The 18,216-nt window shown below is 38.8% G+C and overlaps 1 protein-coding gene across 1 annotated transcript in view; it reads left to right on the top strand.

Moving 5' to 3' along the window:
• The window catches only part of GPR158 (G protein-coupled receptor 158), a 186,663-nt gene that overhangs the window by 116,060 nt on the left and 52,387 nt on the right, over window positions 1-18,216 (top strand). The window contains exon 6 of the mRNA XM_030943165.1: window positions 17,530-17,639. Coding sequence (XP_030799025.1) covers window positions 17,530-17,639 — 110 coding nt within the window. The remainder of the gene's footprint in view (window positions 1-17,529; window positions 17,640-18,216) is intronic.

Below are 18,216 nucleotides of genomic sequence, written 5' to 3'. Positions count from 1 at the left end.
TTTTGCTTCCTCTGTATTGATGTGCGGTTTTTCATCTCATATTTAAATTATGAACCCTTTGGTACAGGGATGTTTGGCATTGCTGCACTGTGCACAGCAGGGTCCAGATCAATGAGTAAGAATCACATTACAAATGACTGTTACTAATAATAACAGTGAAAGTATTTAAAAATATTTTATTAAGGGTGTGAGCAAGGACACAGTTAATGGTGAATTTCTCTATCTTCAGAGGACTGGTAGCATGCAACTGTTTCTGTACTTCTAGAGAGTATAGGTACTTTATGAGAATTATCTGAGACTATTTGAGTTATACTTGAAAAGATTGAGCCATGTGTGTCCATTTTTAGGGGCCTGCCCTAATCTCAAAAGGTACAGCCTGTCCCAGTGGGCGCATTCCAGCGTTCCAGGTGCCCTGGAGCAGCTTTGTTGGTGTGGGTTGAAACCAGGCCAGCTTCAGATCCTGAGCTGCCTCAAGGGGGGCATACCTTTACACATAAGGGACTTTGGACTCTCTCAGACTAACCAGGGATTTAAAACTGCTTTTCCATGGTCTGAAGAGGGTTACTCAGTCCCTTGGTTTGGCCTTGCCAGCAAGACTGGATCCTATACACTACCAGCTGAAGGGGGCTCAGAAGGGAGTCAGGTATTAGGCATGAGTTGGGAGGGTTCAGATACATGCTAGATTAGACAAGAATTTTGTGATTTACAGCAGCAAATAGTCTTGAAGCTTTAGTCCTTAGATCCCTTGGAAAGTAATGATTACTGGGTTGCCTGTCTGGTTTTCTCTTATATATTGCAGACAGTAGAGGGACCTTGTTTGTGTGTCCTGTGTAAGATTGGCTCAAGGCTGGTGAGAAAGGCAGTGAGGCAAAAACCTCAGGAAGAAAGGTAAAGAAGTATGTTGGCATAAGGAAGTCCTTTCCACTTTTCCTTCAGGCATTGTATCTTGTTTAAACTTTGATCTTCCTTTTAAATGTTGGGATTTTCTAGAGGAAATAATTTGTTCTGAATAACCACAGTTTTTAAAACATGGATCTATGATTTAATCTCCAAATCTCTTCTTCTATGTCAGTCCAAGTGTATAAATTGTCACATTGGTCAGAGTCAAAAAAGTTTGTGTATATTCCAGCAGTATGTTGTTGAATGTATAAATCTTGCTTAATTTGTTAACAACCTAATCCCCAGCACATACTGGAGTGCTATATATAGAACAAGTATTCTTATGTTCAACTCTCTCTCTCTTAAATTCTTAATCTGGCATCACCAGCATGCTGAACACTTGAAATGTGGGGTTTTTAAAAAATCTGACAGGGCTTGTTGGGCCCTAGAGTCAGTTCATCCTTTTTTCTGCCTTTATTGATGGCATTGCCTTGAAATCTGTAGAGAACTGATCTATAAAAGTCTGTATGGTGGGTTATTTAGTCAGCTATTTATATCCATATTTATTAAACTAGTATCTACTTTCCAAGCCTTAAGGCATTTTTACATCTTTGAAATCATAATCAACATAAGTTACTGCCATAGTGGCAGGCACTCTCTGTTCGAGTAATCACCAATTGTTGCTACAAGAAGGCAAATGCTGTCATAACAAGTATTTTAAAACCCTAGGGAACATTTTTATTAACCATTAATTCAGTGTAAGGCTCTGTTAGAATATCACATGCTCAGTTTTTTGAAGACCCAGGAATTTTGAAAGATAGCTGAATCAGAAACATTAATAAGTTAATTATTGGCAACAATAAGATATCTGCCAATTTCACATAAAGAAACACATAAAAATAATGACCAAGAATACATAAAAAATTAAAAATTTCTATTTTAGCTGCTCTTCATGTAACTTTTCTGGGACCAAAACACATTTCAAGTTACTAGATTTGCAGGACAAGAAATTTGATCTATCTTGATCCTGAGCTGTCTTTATATGGCTATAATTACTGCTGTTGGTTGTAGGATTAACAAATAAGAAGCACTTCTTTTCTCAGGCAGAATATTTTGTCTGTTTAGGAAAAGGGACATCAGTGCTCACTACATTTGAAAAGGAAACCTATAGTATATTATATTTTTCACAAGTGATTGTGAACTCGGCTAACCTGTTAACATCAAAAGCCTTTCCTATCAAATGATGTAGTTGTGAAAGGCATTCATTTCTGGTTTGACTCTCCAGTGTCCTTAGCAGACACCAGTTGTGATCAAGAACTTGCGGATGTGAAATTGATAATTACTTATATTTGATACCATAATTATTATGTATTAGTGTTAATAGTTATAACAATAATAATGGATCAGATAAAACAAGGAAGTTGACAGAATGAATTCTTGAGACAACAGTAAGAGAAAAATTCTCAGTTACTTTCAACAAATGCAAGATGTTTGGGACCTTGATCTAACTTCAAGTAATATTTAGTTTTAAATCATTGAGAAATAGGTTAGAGAACAGAAGGAAGTTGAAAAAAGTTGAAAGCATTCAATGTGAAAGAGAGAAAACTATATCGAGCACAGAGAAGTCCCTGTTGCTAAACACTGAGTGCTCTATTGGTCTAGAGAGCACAGCAGACATTCTTGGGATTTTGAGTTATCTTGAGTTATCTAAGCAAGCTTAAAGAAATGTTCTTTTTTTACCCTCCATGTATATCTTTCATAAAGTAGATGACATTTTGTAGCATGATACACTGAATCTGCTAGGTTTATTTCCTCAGACTGTTTAAAGTAATGCATTTTTCTCAGACATGTCACAAACAATCCTGTCACAATCTGCCTGAATGGATTTGTTTTAAATCATAAATACTTGTGTTATATATAGCAAATGTTCAAGAACCTTGAAGAAGAAGAAGGTCATGGCCATCTGAGTACTCACAACTCCACAACTAAATATGAATCTTGAAATGTTTGTTTTGGGCAGTTTCACATATGGGGTCTCACCACTTGGTTGGTTTATCTGATTGCTATCTCTCTATCTATCTTAGCAGCCTGACTTCTCTTTTAAAAAATTGGTGTGTTTCTCCCTGGCCCCCTGAGTCCAGTTATTTTTGGTTTCTCTTTGCCATCTCATTCTTAGTTCTGGTGATAAGTGTTAATTTTTGCTCTTAAATATTTTGCCCTTCAGCTTTTATGCTCTTTTTGTTGTACAGTTGTTTATTCAACACCACAAGTATCTTGGTAGGGAGGGTGAAGAAGGAAGTTCATATAAATAAATAATTGCAGTTAAATGCAGAGGTCTGCCTAGCAACAAAATGCAGTGGAATATGTCTCTCCTGCTAGAAGGTGGGCCTTTTCTTTGATAAATCAGTGAAATGTTTGGAGGACTCCCCCTGTGCTCAGGAAGGAGTGGAACATTTGAAGAAAGCCTCCTTCTGCTGTTTTGTTATCTGTTAATGAATGCATTTTGTGGACCGTGCAAGGGAGCTGTGCCAGGAATGTAAACAAGCATTCTTTGGGAAGGCTGCTATTTCTAATGCCTTATTTTTGCAGCTGCAGCAACAGGAGGGAACCAGCAGGTTGGTTATAGGTATTTTGGTTGGTGTCTCTCAAAGGAGGAGACCAAAGATGCTTGAATAGTTTAGCCATTAGTAGGGAACGTGTTTCCTCATACACCTTCAATTTTAAGCATTCAACCTGCCATTGGTAAGTGTTGCAATCACAGATTGCAGTGCTCAGTTTTGGTGCCCTGATGTCAAATGAGGTACTCTTTACATGGGAGGGCTGTGTGCTCAGTCAGGGGCACAGACAGCAGCATGCCTGCTTTGCTTGCTTAGGAATGTCCTGGAGAGAGAAGGAATTGTGCTCATCATCTGCCTAGTTTTTCTTCATGGGGAAACCTCTTCCTTCACCAGGGCTGCAGACTTGAATTCTTTCTTCAAGTACACCATGCGATCTTCACTTTCTTACCACATACAGTGGCAAAATCCCCAGCCTATGGACAGCATTTTTATTCAATATTCCACTTATCAATGTTTTCCTTCTGGATGTGACACTTGGGTCTTGTTCCCCTCTCTGGCTCAGAAGACACAAACTTGTACTACCTTGAAGAAAGTTTTACTGATTTGTCTCTAGGATGCCACAGCATGGGAGGTGTTCAGCCTGTTGTGCTGATACTGTTCCATTTCACATTGCTCCATTAAGTAGCAGTAAATGGGTATAAGCACAAGTATTAATCCAACTACAGAGCAGTAGGAAAGGTGTTGTACCCATTGGTTAGATTACGTATTGGTTAAAATGGGATGACCTGGCTTTGTAACTGCTTCAGGGAATGGTTAAGTTATTTTTAGGTATGAGCAGAAAGTGGCATATGGGCCTTGACTGTTGTCACTGAGAAAACGTAGCTTGAGTTTGGTTGTTCTTCAGGTTAAATCATTCACTGTCAAGAGCTTTCCTCAGAAACCTGGTCATTGTTGCACTGCAGACAGGTGTGTTGTTTTGTCTCACCCCACTGAATTTTCAAAATAATAAAAAATTACTCCTCTGAGGTTTCTTTCCTTGTTCAAAATTAATTTCTTTATAGTTAATGTACATGTTTGAAATAGATGGCAGTTACAATCACATTAAACTAACCCTAAGTTACAGAGGGAGCATAATGCAGCAAAACAAACTAGAAGTCCTAGGGTTGTTCTGAGTGTCTGAGCTCAAATCTTTAGGTCCTGAAAAGATTTGATATCATGAGAGGAAAATTATCAGGTTTTTAATGATAACTGAAAAAGACATTAAATATCAAAGATATGCTGGTCTAATGCAACCTTATATGGCAAATGTTTTTGTGGTATCTCTTTCTTTTTGAAAAAGAAAGTGCCCATGTCAAACAATTAAGAATTCATCAATAAGTGCATTTGGTAATGCAGTTTTCTGGAAAACCTGCATGTATACAAGAGCTAGAAAATGCAATATGAAAATGCAATATTTGGAGATGTGGCCATTATTCCTAAGGGATTTTACTGCTACTGATTGTTCAGGTCATGACCAGCCATACATACCATGGAGGTGTCATGAAGCTTTGTTTCCAAGAGGAGGAGAATTTACTACTCTTAGTTTCTCCCAGTTAATAATTTCACATTGTTCACCCTTATTTCTCTTTCCTGCATCATTGTACTTCAGACTTCTGTTCAACTGTGCAGTGACCTCCACAGACTCCTTAAAGTTTTTTGAGTCTACACTCAACTTCCTGAAAATCTGCTTCAAGATTCATGTCTCCTACTTTCCACTTCCATGCAGTGTTTCCAAGGGGAGATTTCTGTTCTGAGTTGTTCTGTTTAGTTGGTTGCCACCTACACGTGTTGAATCTTTTGACGACTGCTCTTTCAGAGTCAAGTATGTTGTTCTCAAACTCTTAAAGAAATATTCTTCTGAGGTCTGTAATGAATAGTTTTTCTCAGGCTCCTCTCAGTCCATCCAGCTGTGGTGCTGATACATTGCTTGAGATTGCTCCATGGCAACTTGTGTGCCTAATCTTGAGATCAGTGCTTTCCATTTTAGGACTTTTTAATTTTTCTTCTGTAATGGAAATGTCAGCTGTCCATTAAGAACATGGCCCTCAATGTACTAATGTCTCTGTTACTTTCTATACCATCTTATTTCAGTGCTTCTGCATTTTTCAAGAGTTGCCTTAAAGTCCATGAAGCATAACTTTTGTTCTAGGTCCATTTCATTCCAAATCAGTTCAGTGTTCTAAAGTTCTTTTCTTCCTTTGAGACACCTAGCTTAGAATAGCAATACATATTAAATTAGGCTAAATAGTTCTGTAGGTTTTTCCAGCTTGTTCTCTTCTCTAGTATATCAGAGTTGATGGATGGGCTTTACATGCTCTGACAGGTTACTGGGTGCTGCCTGCACTTGAGAAAGAGGGAGTACTGAAAGCTCTGAGTAAAACTTTGGAGTAGCTATTTGCAGTGCAGGGATTTTTTAAAATATTATTATTAATTTTTAAAAAAAAAAAATTAATTTTAACTCTGAACATCACATTTAACCATAGGCTCCCTTTAGCCTGTGGAGAGAGGTAGGCACCTCTGGAGGACAGCACTCAGGTGCCTGTAGAAGGATGATGTGGTTTGGCCTCTGCCTACAGGGCTCCCCACTGAATACAGAGGGAGCTTGGGCTGTCTTGGAATTTAGTGATTCACTTGTCTTCCCTGGCTCAGGTGTGTAGAACATCTGCTCCAGATTCCTAGTCCCAGTAGAAATAGCTGGATTATAATATCAAACCACCCTCTTTGAATGTGGTGAGGAGAGTGAATATAGAGAATAAGACTTTGAGAAAGAGTGTTTTATGGCTCATGAAGATGCTCTGTGAATTGTTCTGCAATGAAGCCTATTTCAGGGCTGCTTAGGATTGCAGGAGACTGGTACTGATCTGTGTTGCTTTTCATAAAGCAGAAAACATTGGCACAGATGCACTCAAATTATGCTACTTTGGAATCCATGCACTTTAAAATCAGTGTGCATGAAAAGTAACTAACTTTGGAAAGGGAATAATGATTTTACAGGCAAAAAAGAGATCACAACAAATGCACCAAATCTATTTCTGTATTTAAGTGTATATGTATTCAAATATTTGTACAAGCATGTGATTAATTTATGATGTTTTTTAAAAATCACCTGGGTGGCATATGTGACTGAAAAAAATGACAGAAGAACCTGATAATCTTGAATATAGAAAATTATTTTGCTAAATTTGTTTTAATTTCTCAGTTATAATAATTTTTCAATATCTTCTCAACATTGTATAAATACTTTTCATGCACAGATTTCTATTAAGCATTTTTTCTCTTTTGACTAGACCAAAAAAGTATGAGCACTCTGGCCCTCCTAGCCAAGCAAACTGTCCAAACAATTCTTTTGGAAGGTAAAAATGTTCATATCCATGTGATTTAAGAACTATGAGAATGTTTTACTTCTGGGAAGAAAAATAGAGTTTCATTCCTATTTCCATAGTTTCTACTGTGGAGTGAATTTTGAGTTTGCAGATGTGGCTGGCTTCTTCTGGACTTCATTAATTACCCATAATGAATTAATTATGTTAATAACATAATTTGCTTGATATGATTAGTGTAGATTGAAGATGAATGTAGATCATGCCAGCAGAGTATGTCACTCATTTTTGCAATTCATCCAATTACCAGTAGCTTCAGTTTACCTAAGCAGATTTATCAGACAGACATCCAGCCTTCGTTAGGGAACATTAGGAGCTGGAGTGTTCCCAGCACTTCTTCTGGAGGCTGGTCACGCTGTGGTCTCTGGCTTGTGCCCACTGCTGTTGTTGCTTCAGGTGCATAAGCTGAAAATGAAAAGTCAATAGTTCCAGCAGAGATGTCTGCAGTAAACTAATCAGCGCCGACTGGATTGAGACGTCCGGCTGGTATTTTAGTGGAGAGAGTTTTTCTAAATTGCTTGTTGTCAAAATAAATACCAACAAAAATTATCCTGAGGAGGATAGCAGATAGTTCTGTCCTGCTCTTTGCTGTGGTTCAGCAGGGTATTTCAAAGTCCTGGTCTGTCCCCATTACCTTTTCCAAATAACCATCTTAATAGTTGATGTCAATAAAATTCCTGCCTTGACTCATGAACCTGCCAACAATTTGCTCAGAGAGAGCATGTGCAGCAAGGAAGGAGGTATTTCTGAAGAACCTAAGCCATCAGATAGCTTTTTTCCCCAAAGTTTGTGTTAAATACTTTTCTGGCTTTGTTAGATTAAGACAAGGAGATAATTATTTTTGGAACTCTAAATACTGCATGTTTTCTTTTCCCCAGGTTGGAGTCACTATTTGGAAACACTCAAATAACACCCCCCCCACACACCTTACACTATGTATTTGTAGGGATTTCAGCTATAGTGTAACAAGGTATAAAAGTCTTTGTGAGTCTCTTTTATGACCTGTGTCTTGCATTAAGTATACTAGACAAATTGCTCTGAATAATTTAATCTGTTATGTCTTGATTTAGCTGCAGCTCTTGCAAGATTTATTTTAATATAGACTACCATTATGTTTTTAAAAGATTCCTTTTTCCTAAAATCACAGATGTGGTCTTAAAATTCATTGTTAGATTTTCCTTGGTTTTAATAAAATAATGAAAATACATGTCCTTAAAACTATTTTTTAAATGTGTCAGTGGTTTGGCAAATGAATGGGCTGAAGAGATGTCAGGGTTTTTTCATTAGACATGGTTCAGTTTGGTAAAATGTTTCTCTTTCTGCTTCTTTGGTTGCCACATTTCTTTTAAGAAAAGAGGACCATAATGCACCCAGTACGTAAGTTTAGGGGATTTTTTCACATATGAAGTAGGTAAACTAGGACATTCAGTTGACTGTTGTGATTTACCCAAGTGGCATGTCACATGGAAGAAAATGTATCTCAACAAATGAAAGAAGCAATTGGATTATAAAAGTTAACTGGCAGAAGAAGCAAATATTTTAGAAGATACTTTCACTTTGCAGCTTCCTTTGAATTTCCACTTTTAAATTTTGCATCAGCATGAACAATTTTTGGTGTGCCTATACATTGCTGAGATAAAACATCCTGATGAAATTATTTCTATTAATTTTGAATTATGTTTTTTGAATGTAATGCAAACTATGAAAATAGAAGCTTTGAATGATTAAGGAGCTCTGTATTTCTCCTCTGTATTTCACTTGTGCTTCTCTTCTCAGCCTTAGTGTGCATGAGCCTGGAACCCTGAATGCCCCATCTGCTCATCTCTGCTTTTAGTTTTTGCTGGCAGATCACATTTAATAATCTTCACTTAAAACCTGGACATTTGCTTGATCAGGAAACCCACATTTTCATGTATCTTTCAGTATTTAACTGGAAAGTAATTGAAGACCTTTTCATATAAGTTTAAAAACATCAAATGAAAGAGTGCAGAGCATCAGTGCTCTTAGCATACACACTGCTCTTAGCACTCTTTCTGAAGACAGATATTTTTAAAATATTTGGGTAGTTGCCTTTCAGTGAAGTCAACAGCTCCGACTCTCTTATTGGCCCCTAAGCATCTTTAAAGTCAGATCAATTACTCTGCATTAATTAATTTCAGGCTGTGGTTGGTGACCTACATGGGTCAGGAAAAGCATTTTGCTCTGTACACAATTAGCTAGGTAGATTCTGGTAGGCTTTAAATTTTCAAACCCAACAGTTATTGTTGTTTTTGAAGAATCTTGTTTAATCTTCTTTAAACACATTTTAAACTTTCTGAGGCAGTTTCTTGATTTCAGTGGAAACTTCAGACATCCAGCCAAGTCCACATCTGGCCAGTTCAAGTGTCTGAATTGCTGAGATGAGCCAACTCTCAAGTCCTCAGTCCTGAATTCTGAGGCTATTCAGGCTGCTTTTAGGGTAACTGTATTAAAGACTGTGAGGTTGTCAGCAAATATATGTGTGAGGGGTAGACATCTACCAAAGACAGAGAAATAGCTGGCACATCAAAGCAGCTGGGTAAGAAGGTCACTTGGGCCAACCAAGCTCATTACTTTTTGGACTCCCTGAAAAGTATTTATTAGCTTCTTTTGCTTTGCTGATGAGGTAGAAGTACGTTTGAGTGAGAACAGGGAAAGCATGTTTAAAATAAGAAAATAAGGCTTTATTTTCTCTTCTGCCTTACATGGGACATGATTAAAACGAATAGGTTTTTTTTCAGCCTGGATTTTTCAGTGTTAGGTAATTTGTTCATTGTGCTACACTTAGGCATGGTTTCAGTGGAACTTCTGAGCCTCAGACCTTATCCCTGGCTTGTACTGCTTCTACAGAAGCATCCAATAACCAGCAGTGGTCAAGAAGACACCTTTCCTGGACAAACATTTGCCCCTAAGCTACTGGACTTTCCACCTCCAGCACCTCAGTGCCTATAGCCCCTTAGACTGGGAGACCTCATACTTCCCAAATGATCATGTTTTACCTGTTCATCACCACTCCCTGGGCCAGGACCATTGAAATCTCTCCTTGTTTTTGAGAAGTTTGCAGCTGAAGTTAAATACTTTCTTCTATTACACTAAAAAGCTAAGCATGATCTCTGTGTTTGGAAATAGGTGCAGAGAAAATACATGATAATCCAATGTTTCAAGGTGATTTCTGTTTCTCCTCAGTTCCTCAGAAGGCTTCTGCAGCAGCCTGGGGTAGAGGTCTAGTCCCCTTGGTAATACTTGTCTTTATGCTTTGTTTTTCCCCAAAGAAGATGTAGACCTGGTGTGCTGTCTTTCTTTGTATCTGTTTTGTCCTGTTGGTTGTGAATTGACACTTGGAGTACCCTTCAGCCCTTAGCATTTATAACCAGTTCAGCCAGGGCATTATTTGATGTCTTTCATAAGCTAATGAATTGTTTTGTGACAAAGTTTTATCCTTTATTAGGAAAAAGTCTTGGATTGCTCTTCTCTACTGTGTGGGCCTTGTTGGGCATAAACATTTATTTGTTGTGATCAGATCTGTCTACAGACTGCAAGCATGTCTCTTTTAAAGCCTTTGTGGATTACATGTTAATTTTTTATTATTTGATTTTAGAATAGTACTCATTAGGCCAAAGGAAATAGGAACAGTGAAGCTGAATCATTAGTAAGGCTTAAGCAAAGGCTAGAATTTATGATGAATAAGTGCATTTTCAGGCCATGTGTTCAAGCTACTTATAAATAAATATTTCCAGAGCTGGTAGGATCTGTGGCATATCACTTTTTCTCTTTAAATTGGAGGAAGTACATGACAACATCTTGGAAATCACATGGATGTTTATATTCCTCAAAATAACCTATTCAGGGTGTCTTGTCAATAATTAATTGAGATCTCCCTTATGAACACAGGAAGGAAAAAAAAAGAGGGAAAATAATTGAAGATATATCTGTAAAAAGACATTGTAAGTCTTTTGTCAAACCAGAATGATCTTGAAGGTTCTCTTTGCTTAATCTCCTGTTAAATCTCTCAGGGGGCTAAATGAGCTCCACTGTAAAATATGTATTACATAAAGAACTTTACAAATCTGTTGTTACTGCCTGATGAAGATGAATCCAAAGTGTAATAAAACCTAGTAATAGCAGAGCATTCTGATGAATGAAGTTCTAGAGTCTGCCCTTTTTTTTTACACTGGTGCTGGTGGTTATGTGCTCATGGTCTTCCAAAAGACTTTACAGGCAAGACATGTCGTTGCTGAAACACAGACAGGGGTTTAATGTGTATTAATAGATATTATACAATAGGCAATGAAAAAAACACCAATATCTACAGTTGAAAATATAGTGGGAGGGAAAAGAGGATTTCAATAGGCAGAATTTCAAGCTGGACTTCGTGTGGGTGATGAGGAAAAATTTGTCATCTTTTATGAAGAAACCCAGAAGATCTTATTTAAATGGCTGCAAGGATTTTCCTTGTGAAATACATCTTATCTGAAATGCATTGCCCCCAGAAACAAAGTGCTTCCAGTGCTGTGTACTGGGAGGTTGATTCAATTCCAATACAGAGGCAAGAATAAAACCTACTGAGTAGTTACTGTGGTTTGTGCAGCAAATGTGTGCTTTACAGAGGCATTTGAGCTAATGATCCATGCAGCTCTGCTTTAAAATGGTGAGATTTGCAAGGATAGCAGAGTTTGGTGGTACTGTGGGCTCACAGGCCTATGATAGTAAGATGTAATGTCTTAAAAAGCACACGTGGTTTAAAAACTGAGATGGAAATGGAAGGAAATGCTCTTACATGATTAGGCTAAGTATATATTCACTGTTATCATACCTCTAAGATGTTGTGTGCAACTGCACTGGAAATGTTTGTGGCTAGCCCAGGGCCGGGTAAGGAGCTGTGCCGTCGCTAATGAAGCAGATGATCTGAGCTGTGACTCATGTTTCCAGCAGTGGTGCCCAGAGTGTGCACAGGCTCATGAATGCCTTCACTCATCCCATCTGTTGAGATGGCACTGTGCCCACAGAGAGGGGATTGGGCCCTTTCCTAGGAAGTGTAGTGCCAGACTGTTATGAATTTGGATGGCAAGCTTATCTAACATTGCAAACAGCATCTCTGCTGCAGGAAAGCCCTTCTCAGTGTTAGGACTGAGGCATTAATAGGTGACTTGATGTACCCTGGAGGATATTTGACGTGTTGGAAGAAACTGCTGAAAGATGGCAGAAGGAGGAAGGCTGCCCATCCCTGAGCACGGCAGGATACTGAGAGGAAGTGTCTGATGGCTTGTTGCGTTGCAGAATTGCCTAGAGACAGCCCTAGACAGCTGTTGCAGTCAGGCAAGGACAGATGGTGTTGGGCAGTGGAACAGATCATATGGATCTCTTCACAGTATCTCCTAGATGCTTGTTAATGGAATTAGCCCAAAAGGCATTATCTGGAATGGCTGTGTCTTGTCCTGCATTGAACTGTGCAGAGTACTTGCAGAAAATGCTGAAGTTCAATTTAAAAAAGTAGATATTTTTCCTGTAAATTTCTTTGGTTTAAGTGAGCACAATTTTAAGATGAATTTGGTTATTTGCAAATGAGAAAATAATATTACTTTTGCATCACTTTTGTCTAAAGTGAGTGACTTGCACCTCAAATCCATCAGCAGATGATGCTGGTACTCAAATTCTAAGCTCTGAATTTCATTTCCATCCATATAACGTGGATAACATCTCTGTCCTCAGCACTAGGAACTAGATTATCTTTAAAGGTCCATTCCTTTAAAGGTCCAACCTAAACCTTAATATGATTCTACAACCAAGGGCAAAAAAATGAAGAATTTAAAAATTTTGAACACTTAGAGGTTTTTGGAGTTAAGGTCCTGCTCAATTTTTTTCCTGTTTAGTTTTAGGATTTTTAGCACTGGCAGTACATGTATTTTTTTATCTCTTTGGCTTCTGGTCTGTTGAGACATTATGGTGTTGCCCATTTCCTCTCAACATGAAGTATAGCAATCTGATGATTGTAGAAGAAGATGAGTTTTTGATCTATTTGTATGACTTCTATGGTTTAAGAATTGAAGTAAAAAGTACTTGTCTTAAATACATTACAAAATTGTTACAGCTGGCTATAAAGTGCTTGGCTTAGTCCTCCTAATACAGATTATTAATTGACATATAGTGAAGCAAATTCCCTAAAATAAACGCTGTAGTGCCCTTCTAGTCAATGGAGATGTGTACTTGAAGCCTTTAGGCCAAGCTCCTGTCCAAGTAGCTGAAGCTGAACTTTCTCAAGGTACCTGTTTTTATCCCTGGGTTATCTGTGGGACTTGCACGAGTAGGCCTGATTTACTAGACCCCCTAAAACAGTGTAGGAAGAAATTATATGTTTGATTTAGGCAGACTGAATCCCAGTCACTGCACCTTGGGGAAGTGCACAGTATTAAAGTGTTTTTGCCTGGATCTGGTGCCAAGGTGAAGGGCAGAATTAACCATCTTTTAATGTGCACAGTGAAGTTAACCTGAAAGACAAAAGAGCATTTCACAATGCACAGTTTTGCTCACTATTAATATTATAGGGTTGTAATAAAGGTTTGGTGGGGTTTTTTTTAAGAATCTTTCTAAATGCTGTTTATCTTTTAAGAAGCAATGGCACTGAGCCTATAAAACTCATTAATTCAATTTTTCATTTTTGTATGGACGAACTCTGTTATGTTTTTGAATGTTCAATTGTTCTGTGTTAGTTCTCTTTGCACTTTTACTTTCCTACCTGTTCCAATAAGGAGAATTTGCTGTAATGTGTGAGGTGCTTTTATTGACTTCAGCTGTTGTCTTTGGAGTGTGTGTGTGTGTGTGTCTGTTCATCAAGTCAGATGAATAACTGAGCTGGCTGATCGCTGTGTCAGCAGGCTAAGCCCCTCTTCCGTGTCCGTAATTCCCCAGCTCTAAACACACTTGACAGTTAGCTGGTGACCTTAGGAAGTCTTTTCATCTCTGACTCCACAAGTGGTAGCGTGACTACTGGAACAATGTTTTGGCAAGGATAGTAATAGCTTAAACCACACTGAGTTTAAAAGCAAACATCTAAACGCATTTGTCCAAATGACAGAGACGAGTCACAGTTCAGGGAGTCTCACGCACAGCTGCAGTAACTGGGACATGTGCAGCCACTGTTTCGCTTGTCTTCTTCTGGCTTCCAAATAATTTTCCCCAGATCTCTTTGTTTAAGTAGCAGAAACTGGTGTCTAGTATTTAAGTGGATGCCAGGAGCTGGCAAAACTGTGGATAACACATTTCTTTATGTACAGTAAAGATGTTTTATTCCATCCATCAGCAAAACCTCCCAGCATTTCTAAGAAGATCATGGTCTATTGCATTGTAAATGCAAAAAGAGAAAATGAAATATTGTCAGATTTTTGGTGGGCAGGATAGTCTTTTAGAACTGAGGGATTCCCTTGTTCTGCTGAGAGCAGCCTGGATGTGTGGGTGAATCTGGTGCTCATCCTAAGCTCCTCACTTGCAGCTCAGCAACCTTTTGCTGCACATTTGTCATTTGAAGAAGACAGCCCTGGGGATAACAGTAGGGAATGGGGGTTTTGATAAGGTAGAATAGGCTGATATGAAGCAAACCCAAGGCTTCTATGTGTTATGTTCCTCCTTTTTTTTTTTTTTGTTTTGTTTGGTTTTGTTGTTGGGTTTTTTGGGTTTTGGGTTTTTTGGTTGGTTGGTTCATGGGTTTTTTGTTTTATTTTGGTTTTTGTTTATTTTGTTGGGGGGAGGTTTGCTGGATTTTTTTTTTTGTTTGCTAGGGAGAGTGACGGATGGAGTGCAGCAGTCATACTTTGGACCAGGTTCTTTGCAAGAATTATATTCCACTTGCATTGAAAAACTGAACAAGGCTTCCAAGGCACTGTTTCTGTAGCCCATTGGCTCGAATCCATTAAAGATTTTTTCTTTTAAAAATTGTGCCTCTAAAATTCATGGTGCTTATAAGAGATGTAATTCTGACAAGAGCTTGGAGAGGGAAGTCACCTGAACATCCTGGTGAGCCCTGATGGGAATAGGAATGACATGTGCTTAGAATACCTTCTGCAATGCCTAAGAAGAAAGCTAAATGTAAATATAGCAATTCTGGCTCTTCAAAGCCTGGGTCCATGACAGACCATGTGCAGGAATAGGTAGAAAGGGACACTGGCCCTTGTGAAGGCACTGTTACAATGCTCCATCATATAAACACAGGAAGATCCAAAAGAGACTCAAGCTTGGATCAAGTCAGACCTTCAGTATCCTTCGCCACGGGGTGAAGGAGCAGTTAAAATGTGTCTATTTCAAATGGGAAAATGAGAACAGTTTTCTCCAACAGAGCCTTGCCTCTGCAGCCTTCACGGTGAGCTGTGACACCAGCTCACACCAGGCTGCATTTGAAGTGGTGGTTTCTTGGTTGATATCCAGCCAAATGCCTCAGCTGCTCATACAAATGATTCAATGCAAATCAATGAGATTTTCTAGACACATGCAGTTAATGTTTCAACAAGCAGCAGCAGATGAATTTGCTGTGTCAGATTGCATGGCAAAGAGAGCTGTTGCCCTTGTTCAGAAAATTCTATGCCTGGAGAGTTTTCAGACCTTCCCATTTCAATTATCTGAAAAATTCTGCTTTCAAATCAACTTTGAAATGTTCAGAGTCTCTATATGCCAGTCTTTTTTTGACATTGATTTTCTTGTTTGGAAGAATCAAAGATGAAACATGGTGTTGTCTACCCCCCAGCAAACCTCAGGAGACAAGTTACTGCTATAGACTTTGCTCAGGTTCTGCAACTGTTCTAATCTATAAAACTGTATATTAGGATAAGAGGTCATTGCTGCCCTTCAGGTCTTTCTGAGAAACTTTTTGCTGGATGCTCTGTTTGCCCAAGCATGTTCATGCATATGTGAATGCATTTTGGTTTTCCAGCTGATATTCCAAGGAGAAAAGCTGCTGCCTTTCCTCCATGGACGGTTTTTCAGAATCCCAGAAAATGTCTACATTGAAGCATATCAAATCAGGGGAATTTTTTTCACCCAAGGGATGGTTGGGCAGTGGAACAGGCCCCCCAGGGCAATGGTCACAGCACTAGCCTGACTGAGTTCAAGAAGCATTTGGACAATATTTCAGGCACACAATGTGTTTCTTGGGGGGGCCTGTGCATCAAAGTAGTTGGACTTGATGATCTTTGTGGGTCCCTTATAACTCAGTACATTCTGTGATTCTCTGTCAGTCCAATAACAGTGAAAAAAGAAGATTAAATTTTGCAGCACAGTTTGATTCAGCAAATCATATTTTTAAAAGGAATAGTTTGATTCTGCTGTATATAAAAGCATTCCAGTGAAGCACAGCAGCTTCCATCTCTCAGCCCACATCTGCCATTTTTGCCCCCACTCTTCTAAAGAAGTCTATGTCACCCAAAGGATGTAGTCCTGGGCTTTTGGCCAATATCCTGAACTTGAATTCCCACGCAGAAGAGCATTTACTTAGGAAAATAATATGTGGCAGCCAGTAGGCACAATACTATCTCTGCTGCCAGAATGTACTGACTGTAAATGAAGCTGTGACAGATGGCCTGAAATGTTTCAGTGCTTGCTTTCTCTAGACCAGGATTACCTAATTAATTTTTACTATGGTGCATTGGGTTGTTTTACCAGGTTCAGTTCTGACACACTGAATGCATGGGATCTAAGTTTGCTGGACTAAGCAGGGTCTACGTGTGGGGTAGGGGCAGTTTTCCAACAAATCTCTGGGACAGCAGGCTCCTGGTGGGACCAGATGGGTGAGAAGAAATATGGGGTCAACCCTCAGGACACCAGGGACAATGTCTGCTGGAATGAGAAGAAATGGACTCCTGATTCAAATTGTGACTGAGTTTACTGAGCAACCCTGTTTTAGAGAAGAGTAGTGTTTTACTTGATAGTGAAGCTTCTATCTGCACTATACCCACAGAAGTAGCTTTCTTTTACTGCTTATGGAGTGTTGTTCTTGTGCATGGTCCTTGCTAGACAGGGCAAAAGGCTGGTAGGACATTTTTTTATTGTGGTTAGAGAAATGCATAGGTGAACAAAAGGGTAATTTTCCTTAAGAAAGTGGGGATGCATAGGGGGATTTGATATAGCTTAGGTGAAATATATGGGGAAGGAAGAGTTAAATGTGTCATTACATATTTCATATTTTTGCTAGAAAGAGGTCAGTGCAATCATTTTTAGTTTGGCAGGGATAAATAAGCAGCTATCATTTTGCTAGGTTTATTAGGAGTGACTTTGAAGTGTAACCTAGTAAATACAGCCTACCAAACCAGAATTAAACCAGCTGCATATTACTTGAATTGCTCAAGGAAGAAGTCCTTTTCTGTTCTATCCTCCACTCTGGGTACATGTTTTCACTCAGTTAAGAAAAGTCAGTGGAATTGCATTTAAAAGTGTTGTCACTTCACAGTCTGTCACAGGGCTTTTGCCAGCTCCCTTCAAAAAGGAGTTGGTGCCCAGAACTGTGCCAGCTGGTTGATCTGATCATCCCGACGCTTTACTAGAAAATCTAAATATACAGCAGTACAAGCTGAAATGTGTCTGCTGTCCTGTTTTGCAACTATTCTGCATTTGAATGAAGAACTACTTTCTCATGAAAGCAGTACTGAAGCTCTCTCTGTCTTTCTGTTCTATAGGTTGTCATTTTGTATTTTGAGCCAAGTATATTTCGCTGTGTTCTCCTAAGATGGGTTCGTCTTCTGGGCTTTGCTACTGTTTATGGAACTGTGACACTCAAGCTGCACAGGTATTTCACATATTCATTTCCATCTCTGTGGGAGTATGTGCAATCTGTGTGGGTACTTAGATGGAAGAGCTGCAAATATTATCATAAACAAGTGCCATTTCTGATTTTACACCCACCGTGTATTTCTCCTCAATTTTCCTGCTCAAATTATATGCTACTAATCTGAATTGAGAGCTATGAATGCTGACAGGATTTGATGAAAAATATATATACATTAACTGTTAAATTGTACAAGAACCCCTTTTGACAGGAGGTGAATGTGTTTTCCTTGAATATAAAAAATACAGAAGTATTCATAGAGTGTTCAAAAGTTTCCCTGTGAAGTGTTCATAGAGAGATGCTTTTGGAGTGTTCAGGCACAGCAATGGTGGGTAAAGCAATAGACTATGGTGTGTGTACTTACTGTGTTTTCTTATGGCTCTTATGTCAAGGACTGTTTTCTTCAGGCAATCATAGCAGACAAGCTACACACTCACAAACATCTGTACCTGTCAGCAAAAAGATGAGGCAGATTCTGGGTTTCGTGGGGTTGGCAGTGCATTCACATGTGACTCAGAGATTTAAGATTTAGAGGCCC

Source organism: Camarhynchus parvulus, chromosome 2 (assembly GCF_901933205.1).
Source record: "Camarhynchus parvulus chromosome 2, STF_HiC, whole genome shotgun sequence".
NCBI classification, from domain to species: Eukaryota; Metazoa; Chordata; class Aves; order Passeriformes; family Thraupidae; genus Camarhynchus; species Camarhynchus parvulus.
Note: the sequence above shows the minus strand (reverse complement) of the source record. Positions and strands in the feature narration are given on the sequence as shown.